Source organism: Dermacentor albipictus, chromosome 4 (assembly GCF_038994185.2).
Source record: "Dermacentor albipictus isolate Rhodes 1998 colony chromosome 4, USDA_Dalb.pri_finalv2, whole genome shotgun sequence".
Classification (NCBI taxonomy): domain Eukaryota; kingdom Metazoa; phylum Arthropoda; class Arachnida; order Ixodida; family Ixodidae; genus Dermacentor; species Dermacentor albipictus.
The window spans coordinates 69121358-69133576 of record NC_091824.1 but is presented as its reverse complement, the minus strand read 5'-3'; the positions used below and the strand labels follow the sequence as shown (position 1 = coordinate 69133576).

The following is a 12219-nucleotide window of genomic DNA, read 5'->3' as shown; positions in this document are numbered from 1 at the left end:
GAGCATTGCTTTGAGCTGCTTGATTTCGTTTTTAAGCATTTCGTTCTGATTTAGCAAGTATTTGATGAGAGAGCTATCAGCATATTGTGAGGAGCTACTATTGTGGGAGACTACTCCTGCCCAGCTCACCTTTTTATGGTTGATGGGCGGTGTCTCCTCGTTGCGTGGGGCAAGCGGAGGCCAAGCTTGCTTCGATGATGGGAGCTGCGCCGACGCTGCAGTGTTCTTGCGGCTGCTGCTCTGCGGCGTCTCTTGTCCAGTGCGTTGATGGGGGGCCTGTACAGCGTTCCTGGCCGGAAGTGGCAGTTTAGATTCTGGAGGTGCCGGGGGTGGTGTCCGTGGTTTGTAGCGAAGTTTGCACTCTGAGGAACCAGTCTCGTGTGTTCCGGTGCAGATGATGCAAGTGGGAGTACAGCTGTGGTCCTGAGGAGGATCTGGCATGCCGCATTTTGGGCATAGGCATATGGTCACATTGGGGCAGACGTCTTGGCGATGGCCAAGCTGCCGGCACTTAGTACACGCCTCCACTATTTGTCGATATGGTCGGCAGCGGAGGTCTGTGCGGAGGTAGTCAATGTAGAAGGGGACCCTTGACCCTTCGAAAGTGACCAGGATGGAGTCTGTAGAGCCCATTCTTCGAGCAGCTAGGATGTTGATTGCTGGATTGGACTCTCGAAGGTTAGCCAACACGTTCCCCTCTACCAGGGAGGCCGACAGCTTGATGATACCCCTACATGAATTTTTAGGGTCTGCAACGTGCGTGGAGACTTCGTAGCTCTTGCCCATGATGGTTAGGGTGGCGATCTTCAAATAACGATCAGCTCTGTCCATGCAGGGAGTGCTTATGATGATTGTGTTGTTAATCTCGTTGGCCCGGAGTCGATCTAGCGATGCTGCAGCCGTGGAGAGACCAGTGGACTTGATGACGATGTCGCGGAGAGAGACTGGATGTATGTTGGCGCAGTTGACTCCACCGTGTACACGAAGAATTATTTTGTACTCTGCGGCTGGAAGTGGAGGAGGACGAGGCAGAATGTGGCTTACTTGCGGTGGAGTTTTTAGGGTGCTGGGCGAGGCTGGCGAAGGCTTCTTGGTGTTGGAGTAAATAAATTTCTCGCGCCAATCGAGGATCTCTTCCGGAGTCATGTCGACGCTGTCGACGACGCCGTCCTGACTCATGGCTGCTGCAGCTGCTACCGCCGACGCACGCTGCCGGCGTTGCGCGGCAGGGGCGCGGGGGTTCGGATGTTTCGAATAAACGGCGATGAACTGAAGACGACAGGTCCGATTTCCGCTGAAGAGGTGTCGTTCGACAGCGGGTCACTTACAGCACCAGCGATCCAGAAATCACAAGAGTCGAGGCAAGAATTTGGACACAGCACACGAAAAAAGACGGAGCCGATGCATCATGCAACCACAACGTTCCGTCGTCCCCAGTGATGGGGAGTACATTGATTTCTCTAACTATTCACTCTTCTGGCTTCAAACGACTTTGTGACTTTTCAAATTGAACATATTCTACAAAATATTCCGCCATAAATGCTACAATGCGCATTCATTATGCATAGACCAGAGAATTGTTGCCTTCGGGCGCTATGAAAAAAAATGATTTCTAGATAATTTAGGAAGACAAAGTGCTATAGAGAACTCTGCAAAAACGCCTGAAACCACGGAAACGAAGATGCAACAAATCTAAATAATTACCATGGTAGCGCTAAAATACATCGTCATTTTGCAGGAAGCTGTACGGAAGAGGTCCCACGTTTTTTCTTGGTCGAAGTGCACTGTCTGATTTTTCAATCTTTATAAGTACCTAATTATGTGGTCGTCTTGACGACATTCTTGTTCCTCGGTAAGTACCGAGCAACTACCACGATGAGGCCGCGAATGCAGTAAAAAATTTTTAAAAAGTAGACGGATCCCGCGCGCATGTGAAAAATCGATGATATGCGAAGCTTTCTTCGATATTTATTGCAATGTCTTCATTTAAATTGTTCTTCACTTCCATGTAGCTCGATGCTCTTCGCTAGATGCATGTTCTGGTCACATTTTGTCAAGTTACTTCTTCACACTCGGTTGCCTTTGTTGCCGACCTTTATTACCCATCTGTGACGCTGACTTCTTGAATTTTTTTGTTGTAGACGTCTTCAACTGTCCGCATCTCAGCGCTCAATGCACACCCGGGTACAAAGCACGCTCTGGCACAGGTAAAGAAAGCTTTAGAAGTTTCCACAACAGCTGTTGCTGTGTAAAGTATAACGCGATGTCCTTGAAGAGAGTTACAATTATCTCCGTGCGGTAACGAGTGATTTTCTTTACTCATATAAAAAAGCGTGCATGTACATTGCCCAACGAACCGAAAAATGAGCTGGCACTTGGCGAAGCTCCTGCTTACTGGTCTAATGAAGGTTACGTCACCATGGTGGACGTGTGGCCGAAACGGCTCCAACCCGTGGTGGTGACTCAGTGACTACCGCTTTCTGCGTAGGAACGAGGATGTCGGTTGTGTTCCCGACCACGATCGCCGCATTTTGATGGGGGAGGCTAGTGCACCGGGCACGTTAGAGAACATCTGGTGCAAAAAAAAGTCCAGCGCCCCTCTTCCCTGCTTCCGCGATGGCGTCTCTTCTATCCGACGCTTAACTTCAGACGTTAAACCCCACTAGCCCACCGTTTATTATTATTATTATTATTATTATTATTATTATTATTATGGAAATGAAAATAAAAGAAGATGTAGCCACCTTATAATAGTGGCGGCTACTCCTTTTCGCATATCAGAAACAATGTAAAAATGCAAAATGTAGGAAAATGAAGAAAAAAAACCCATCATAGGGCCAGAAAACCAGAGCACACAGTCTTATAGACCCATGAACATATAAAAACATATAAACATGAAAGGCAAAGGCAACTCGCACCGCAACGAGTTTGTAAACAAAGTCACAAACGCACGCAAGCGGCCGTGATGTAGACGACGATGAACATATAAACAGGTGAAGAATTACACAGAATGCAAAAGATTATTGCACCGTAACGTATACAAGCGCTAATAATTACAAATAGAAGCAACTTATAGCAGCATCGTGTGACTATTCAGTGCGGTATCTAGCACTTGTTAAAGATGCCTGTCTATTCGTAAAAATGTTCAAGTGCGTTCAATGCTTGTCGCTCTATTTTCCATAGCCGTGGGCCCAGCAATTTTGCGAGTGAGAAACGTCGGTGACGATCAATAGAGTATAGATCTTGTTCCAGCTGTCGTCTTTGCATCTCGTATATGGGGCATTCCAGGAGTATACGGCAAGCATCCTCATCGTCGTGGCCACAGGAGCAAGCCGGGAAAGGAGCCCGTTTGATGCGATATAGGAAATGTTTCGAGTATGCTGCCCCAAGGCACAGTCGATTAATTAGTGTCTCGGTACTTTTCGAAAGTTCTACATCCAGCTGGTGTTTGACTTGAGGGTCAGCTTCATGAAGAATCGATTCCTTGGTGTATTCATTAAACCAGATTGACGTACTCAACTCCTTCTTCAGTACTCTTAATTCGCGTTGCGTGTCCATTGGTGATAAAGTGATGAGTAGAATTTCTGCATCTTTACGGGCTGATTTTGCCAATGAGTCCGTTAATTCGTTGCCTGCTATATACCAGCATGTCCCGGGACGCACTGTAGTATCATTTCATGTTTTTTTTTTCAGTAGCCTGAGTTAACCTGTTCAGTGCGTATGTTATTCGTGCGAGTGGTTGGCTGTCTTCAATATTTTTAAGACCTGCTAAAGCCAATAAGGAGTTCATGCAAATTACCCACTTTTTTGGTGTCTCATATGTTTTGACAAAATAAGTGGCTATTGTTGGTGACTACGTGCGTCCTAGTCGACAAGCGTACTCTACCTATGAGGTTAAAATAACACGAGCTGCAGTCGCACTTTTTTTTTTTATTACAGAACCGTCCGTGTGGACGTAAGATTCCTGGTACTTGTCGAATAGCTGATGTAAAGCTAATTGTTTCTCTGCTAACGTGGAAATGTCGCTTTTATTTTCGAGGTTTTCGATTCACGTTTCTACTTTCGGTGACTGTAGAAGCCATGGTGGGCAGCAGAGATCTGAGTGCAAAAAAAAAAAAAAGAACTGTCGTGACGTCGTGATTTACGCTTTCGAAACATGGCATCTACCTGTGCAACCGGACGGTTCTCTATCAGAGAGGGCAGAATTTGTACCGCGCATTCTAGTTAATATCATTTTAGTTCTTACTCAGCCCCAGCTACAAAAAGAGTCGCAAAAATTGAGCACAGAAGTTGTACTAAAGAGCCTGCCATCCAAATTGTATAGCTATATTTATGGCACTAAACAAGAAAAAAAAACAATTTGAAGGAGACAACGTCCCTTGCCGCTGTTGCCCTATCATACTGAAGCCCTGGCCTTGACGGGCTTCAGTAGTCCAATTTTACGTGCATAATTTCCAGCGTAACGTGAAAATCACAATTGACATCCTTAGACAGAAAGAAGAGTTGAGTGTTGGGCTAGTTGGTCGTCCATAATCGAAGTAGTAACTTAGCACGAATAAAAACACGGAAACAAGAAAAGTGGACAAGGACAAGCGCTACTCACAATTGTTTAATAGAAGGAAGGAAAGTACATATATATCCTCTTGTCACGCATGCGCATACCAAGCAGAATAGAACAGGCACATGAACATCAAAGGCGGTTGTGCAAGAATTCGAATTCGCCACCTAGTAATGAGATAGAAAGCTCACTTACACACCTATCTATATTCTTCTTGATAAAGAAGGCCTCAAGAGCGAGCCTGGAAGAGGCGTTGCCACTCCTTCCCAGAATAGTAGTCGCAGAAAATCGAGCGTCGCAACCACATGCGCCTCTTCCAGGCTCTTCCAGGCTCGCTCTAGTGGCCTTCTTTATCAAGACAAATAGAGATAGGTGTAAGTGAGCCTTCTATCTCATTACTAAATGCCGAATTCAACTTCTTGCGCAACCGCCTTTGATGTGCATGTGCCTGTTCTCTTCTGTTTGGTATGCGCATGCGTGATAAGAGGATATATATGTACTTTCCTTCCATTAAACAGTTGCGAATAGCGCTTGTCCTTGTCCACCTTTATTGTCTCTGTGCTTTTATTCGCGCTAAGTTACTACTTCAATTAGACAAGAAGATTCGATATCGACGCCATGTGTCAATTGTAACGAATGCGCACTTAACAAAACTTGAAATTATAAACTTAGGATGTAGGAAAAGGCACAGTTTACCTGATAATTTTGTGTTTGTGACGGCTGTCTTTGTTTCTCTCAGCCTTTAGTCCTTTCCCTTTTTCACCGTTATCCTGTCCTCCCTTGCGGCAGCGCCAGTGTATATGAATGTGCTGCTAAACAGCTGACTGACAGCTGACAGGGCTGACTCGCCCTGACGAAGACGGCTCTCATTGTTGAAAAAGCGTTAGTTGACTCCACAGACATTTCTGGTTGGACCAATGTTGATAATTTCAGGTCTCCACTGTTGATAATTTCAAGTCTCTATGTTCCTGCGAATCTGTCTTTTCTGGATTTTTACCGCGTAGATGTATTTCTCTATAAGGCTATATAGTGACGTTACACCGTGGTACTCGGTCACAACCTAAGTACCCCGTACAAAAATTAAGCTCCGCTAACCAAACCGCACTGCACCGGCCGTGTGTGCCTTCACGCTGCAAAACAGCTTCCGAGGGTGCCGATATTGAATGCAGTCCGTCTCAGCTGTGACGTCATGAAGAGCAGCACCCGGAACATGACTCGCCGACTAATCGATGTGCAGGGTGCAGTGGCCGACGTCAGAAATCGAGAGTTAATTTGCATTACGCTGCTTAATTAAACAAAGTTTACTCGTTTTGCTTACTCTAAACAATACCTCTAGCGCATATGTTGAAATTTCCAAATTAAATCTATCAAAATTCACGGCATGTATGCTTGACCGGAATATCAGTCTTCAATATCGATGAAGAAATAGGTTGCAGTTCAAGATAAAGAAGGTTCAATAAAAAAAGGAACATAGATAAAATGCCAGTGCCACTTCGCCACATGCTTAGGGCGACATCTCGACAGGTGCTGCTAGTCTCAGGATGGCTATACAGGGTGATTTGATTTAGCCGCCCACAACAACACGTTGGCTGCAATGTGAGCCGTATCGTGGAGGGCTTCCGATTCAATTCTGACCGCTGGGGTTCTTGAACCGGCCCGCGAAGCTCGTTATAGTAATGGCTTTTTGTAATCTGCCCCGTCAGAATGCGGCGCCCACAGCCGAGAATATAACATGCGAGCCACTAACGTAAACCTAACGCAATTAGCTACTGAATCGTTGAGGCTGCTCTCTCTGCAGGGAGCGGGCGCTCCTCGTGCACTGACTGCACTATATTCCGAAATTGCGGCATGTGCGCTAAATGTACATCGATAGTAATTACCGATGCTCAAGTCGTGAGAGAGCCAAGTGGCCATTATTGTATAGTTCCTGATGTGCGACACTGCGACGATCTTGGCCAGCAAATATTACCACAATGTTTCTGCGGCAGCTGTTGTAATTGTTTTTGTGGTTATGAATGACTGTATAAATGTCTATCTCGAGAACTTTGTGCGTATTTCTTGCATGTGTCTCAGAAAAATGTTCTCCGTCGACGTAAAAGCAAAGGGTGGGCGGACGTCGGATATACGGCCAGAAATAGTTAATGGAAAGTGCCATATTACGCCTATAATTTACATTCTTATACAGGTGAAACTATCGGATAGCTTTCCGTTCATTAGACTGAGACAGTTCTTTGATGTTCCTTAGGCAACTGTGTGGACGTTGTTCCATAGTGGTGAATCGGCAGAAACAAAACTAGGACCCATAATACCGCTATAGCGGGATTCTGGCGGGAACCCAAGAGGTATGCTTGTCGCCCACGTATCTGCAACCTTCGTAGTAGTCGAGGCCGAACTCAGTCTTCTTTCAAACAATATGAGAGCCCACTGTTCGCGTGCTCCCACCGTTCTGTTTGGGGCCATTCAGGTTGGTTTGAAATCGATGCGCGCGACTCTTGTTTCCTATTGTTTGCGAAAATAAACGATCGTACCAGAAACTTAGAGTGGGTGTTCGCTGCGATATATTGGTGGATATATGGCATTCTACTGCTAAGCGCCAGATCGTGGTGTTGATTCGGGGCTTTAGAGATGGAATTTAAAAAAGAAAAATGTTTGTATTCTTAGGCGCAGATTTATGTTAGCTAACGCCTGCAATTTAAGGTAACTCGTACACGTGATCTACAGGGTTTTTCACTGCACATGGTCACAGCTTCAGGAACTAACATATCGCCAATTCAGAAACGGGTTAGCTGACAGTGATGGGTTAGCCAAAAAAGCCAGGCTGCTTTGTTAGCTTAGACGTAGCCTGGTATCCATGACAACGGATATGTGACGAGAAGGGTGTGACGAAAAGACCGAGCGACACAATTGTTCCAAATTATCTTAATGCAATTTACCTTCCGCGTTAGAATTACTATATATATTTTTTTTAAATCAGACAGCGAATTGAGTCAGAAACAACGAGCGAATCTTAGGGCATGTTAAAGTTTACGGAACGATAGGAATGACGCGACAAGCTTTGAACTTCAACTCTGTGCTGCCTGAACTTCAGCGTCAGTTGTTCTTTCGCGCTTATTCTTGGGTGCATTCAGCATACACGAACCATGCTCTTAACCTGTGTTAACTTGATTCATTAAGGAACACTGAGAGAAAGAACTAGCGCAAAGTACAATGCCAAAAAACGATCACTTGCTTTTCACGCAGCGTTCATGAGGAGGGTCTCTTCTCACGACGGGTAAAAGACGGGGGCGCCGTAGATATCGCTATAAATATATTCTAGCACTCATTTTATGTGACTATACGTTTTTCCAAGTAGTAGACTCAGTGCCTTCGTAAGGAATGAAATAGCTGAACGAATCAGTGACTGGAACAACCATTGCTCACAACATGTGCACATAGCCGGTGTACTTTTACAGTCCGCGTGATCCGAGAAATTATTGAACATTCTGAGCGATTTGGGACCGTGACCAGCAAAACCGTACAGCGCCAATTTGTTCGGGCACGCTAGAACATGCGAGAAGTCCGAATGCCACGCTGCTTGCCCCGTAAGCTGGGGAAACATTCATCTTTATAGATAGGATCGCGCGAACCGTACACGTTGGACGAGATGAGTCGTCGGGCCACCAACGCCGGCATGGTGGTCACAAAGAAGCTCTGCACGTAGTGGGGTGTGCAGTCCTGAAATACCGGAGCCCTTATCTATAATTCGCGGCTTCCATCCAATCACCGCCATAAGACTTAGCCTGTCCCGCTAAGCAGGTTTTCGCCGTATAATTCTGCGGTTAATACTAAACCGAGTAGCCGCGTCCGAACGACTTCCTCTCGGCGCAAACTACCCGTACCTGCTGGGCATGATAACATCGCCTGCGCACCAAGCTGGCTCCAACTTGGGTGCGGGAAATAGAGGTGTTACACGCCGGCAGCCGAGCCTCGGTCCTTTACGATCGCCCATTTAGCTCCCGAGCCAGCGCCAAAAAGCTGTGCATCTCGCGTAATGGGCGATGCGCTGCCACATGCCGCTCGAATCTTCTCAATTAGCCAATAAGACAACCGCTATATACTAAAGCAACCTCTTAGGGCCGCCCCTTGCGGGACATCATCATCTCATTAAGTATACAGCGAATAGAAATTTATTAAAAACAGGAAAAACGCAGTGTAATTTTCTCGCGCCGTCGTTAGAGGTGGATAAGATCTCAAAGCAGCTCTCTCAAGGACCAATTTGGCTTATTCAAGCCAGCCTCGCTCTCATCATCTTTTTACTTGATTTTTTTATGACACTGCTTTGGTATGAGCGAATGCGGCAGTACGTCAACGTACATTATGCAGAGAGCCGATAGGTTTTGTACGGTGAAGTGCCTAATACCCACGCGCTAATAAACTCTTGAATTTGCTTCACCTCCCTACCTTTTTCCCCTTCGTTTGTCTCTCTCTATCTCGACCTTGAGAGGGCGGCGGCGCACTGCTGATGACACCGTTTATGTTAATTGAGGAGCATCAGTGAACCGCACTGTGCTAACTACGCAGTGAGCAGTAGCACGTGGCATCTGACGTTACGATACAGCCAGTCACTTCCTATATAGGTTGGAAGCGCGTCGTAATGGTTCATTGCGCGACTAAGACGTACTGCTGCTGAGGAGGAGGTCGGGGGTTCGAATGCCTGCCGTGGCGCAGCGCAAAAAGCGCGACAAAGGCGCACTGCCAAAAGCGTTATACATTTAGGCGCACGGTTAATAACCCCAGGTGGTTCCAAATTAATCCGGAGCCTATCCACTACGGCGTCCCTAAATATTGACCGTGTGTGGCTATGGGACGGTAAACTCGGCAATTTGATTAGATCTTTTCGGGTGGTGTTCGAAAAGCGGAATCCTTGAATAGAATTGAATACGAATATCTGAGAGAACGAAAACTACGTCCGAGTATGAAATCGAATATCGAATATTTTCTCATTTCTCAACAAAGTGAAACGTGAAGTTTACACAGAGTGTGTTTGGTAGGAAAATGAGGCATGTGCGCATTTATTTGCACTCACCTACGGGGCAGAAACCTGGAGGCTTACGAAAAGGGTTCTACTCAAATTGAGGACGACGCAACGAGCTATGGAAAGAACAATGATAGGTGTAACGTTAAGGGATAAGAAAAGAGCAGATTGGGTGAGGGAACAAACGCGAGTTAATGACATCTTAGTTGAAATCAAGAAAAACAAATGGGCATGGGCAGGACATGTAATGAGGAGGGAAGATAACCGATGGTCATTACGGGTTACGGACTGGATTCCAAGGGAAGGGAAGCGTAGCAGGGGGCGGCAGAAAGTTAGGTGGGTGGATGAGATTAAGAAGTTTGCAGGGATGGCATGGCCACAATTAGTACATGACCGGGGTTGTTGGAGAAATATGGGAGAGGCCTTTGCCCTGCAGCGGGCGTAACCAGGCTGATGATGATGATGTATAACACACATACACATGTTCGCAATTGGACGTCGTCCGGACAGCGTAGGTGAAGTTTGTAAATGAAATTTAAAAAAAAAAAGCTGACTTGAGTCATTTGGGGACACGACGACAATGGCAGTAACGTGAACGATGGAACAAAACGTCACCGGAAGCACGTACTGCGTTCATTGGAGACAAGTGGGACACTACAGGCACCGCACATTGTTTTTAGATAGATCCAAACATGGTGTCATTGGCCAGGCAATAAACCTAGTCAAATACGTAAACGCAGAACGAAACTGGAACTTATTGGGCCGAAGCTGCGTGATCCGTGCCTTGGCTTAAACATTCGTGCCTCGGTGCTGCGACCGCAGCTCTCCTGCAACAGAATCGTTCGGAACAGAATTAAACTAGTCTTCCTCTCTCCCTGGATAATTTGTGTCTTTATTCCTTCAATTCGAAGGAAATGAATATTGGCAGGCGTGCATCGTTTATCCTTTTTTCCGTGACCGGCTTTTCAGCTGCTAAGAACTGTTAAGGTTATCGCTCTGCGTAACACGCGCCTGCATCTACCGGAACGTTCTCGACTGTATAGTCGCTGATACTATCCGTGAATAATGGATTCTCGAAAGGAATAGCAGACGTTTTTCGTTTCATATTCGAAAAAAATTGAATATCCGCACACCCCTAGCGTCTTTATGTTGTTTAAGTTGGGCGCGGTTAGCTGTTCGGTTAGTAGATAACCTATAGTATCTCATTCTTGTCGGTAGCGGAAAACCAGTTAATGCGTTACAGTCGGCGTTACCGTTTTACTACTCGACCATCGTCAGATGATTGCGCAGCGCTCGCTCTCTAAAACCGGCAGTGTCTAGTTTAAGTTAGGGTAATTGACGTTTGCCTCAAAAAGCCTCCAAGCACAGCCATCTTCGAGGTGCACCCAAAGCGCACAGTTCTCCTTACTTGGGGACCAAAAGCGCTTCTTTTTCACTTGATCTCTGCGCTGAGGAGTGGCCTTTCAAGCAATGTCCCCTTTTACGGGAAGCAGCCTTCGTGCTAGGCTGCAGCAAAATTCACCTATGATAATATGAATTTCTCACGCGAGAAGCTTACGCACTGAGAGCACTCGGAGCGCTTTGAGGCGTACGTGCATGAAACAGGGAGATACTGGAACCAATCGCCGAACGACAGAAAGTATCCCGAGAGCACAGGCATGCAAAAAAAAGCGCAGTTGCCGCAGGCTGAAATAGCCAGTAGATGGGAAATATACCGGAAGAAAACGTCTATGGTTCAAATACTGGTGCAAGCAGAGATAAAAGGTGAAAGTGAACATAGGTTGTCAGAAATACGTGAGAAAAAGAAGGCCGCACCCAGAATATTTTGAAACCACATAACATTATTAGGCAGAAGTCAACAACAACGCAGCATATCCTAGACGATGATGGGAACAAACTGGAAGGGGAAGCAACATTAAATTACACCCGGTAAATAACAGCCGGATCTTTCCAAGGCAATGACAAGGTTGTATTTGAAGAAAAAAAAAGAACATGAAAGAGAACCAGATGGAAAAGGAGCTGGTGCTGACAAATTTGAACTGGAAGAAAGCCGAAGAGAAAATTCCTAAGCACACAGCCACAGGGCTAGACGAGTTTGAACAAGCTGGACAAGTTTTGAAGTGAGGGAAGCTCACAGTAAAATTGGTTATGAAGAACGACTGAGTAATAGAACTAGGACCAAGAAGTAAGGAAGCTCTAGTGGAAAAAACTTTAAAAGATAGAGGAATATCAGACAGTTGGCGACAAAGTAGAATGAATTTAATTTATAAAGGTAAGGGGGAAAAAGATAGAATTCACTCGTATAGACCATCGACCACATCGGTAATATACGGGTTAGCAATGCAGGCAAACAAATTAAAGCTGCAAGCATGGGCCGAGAAAAATGGCATTTTAGGAGAACTTCAGAATGCTTTCATAATAGGTAGGCGTTTAGATGATGGCTTATTTGTTCCTAATCAAGCTATAGACATATCAAGGCTAGAAAGCAGACCGTTATAAGTGGCTTTTTTAAACATTACAGGAGCGTTTCACAACGTTGACCGCCACATTTTTTTGGATATTCTGGAAGGGAAGGCTTAGGTGACAATCGTCTACAGCTTTTGAGAGAGATTTACCTAGAAAACACCGTTTTTGCTGAGTGGGAAGG

General features: G+C 45.7%; 1 protein-coding gene across 5 annotated transcripts in view; it reads left to right on the top strand.

Annotated features, from left to right (window-relative positions):
* The window catches only part of LOC135902046 (atrial natriuretic peptide receptor 1-like), a 505847-nt gene that overhangs the window by 210427 nt on the left and 283201 nt on the right, over window positions 1–12219 (top strand). For 2 of the 5 annotated variants that reach the window (XM_065431930.1, XM_065431933.1), the window contains one exon: window positions 2142–2207. The exons of the other annotated variants lie outside the window; for them this stretch is intronic. In XM_065431930.1, coding sequence (XP_065288002.1) covers window positions 2142–2207 — 66 coding nt within the window. The remainder of the gene's footprint in view (window positions 1–2141; window positions 2208–12219) is intronic. 5 annotated transcript variants of the gene reach the window in all.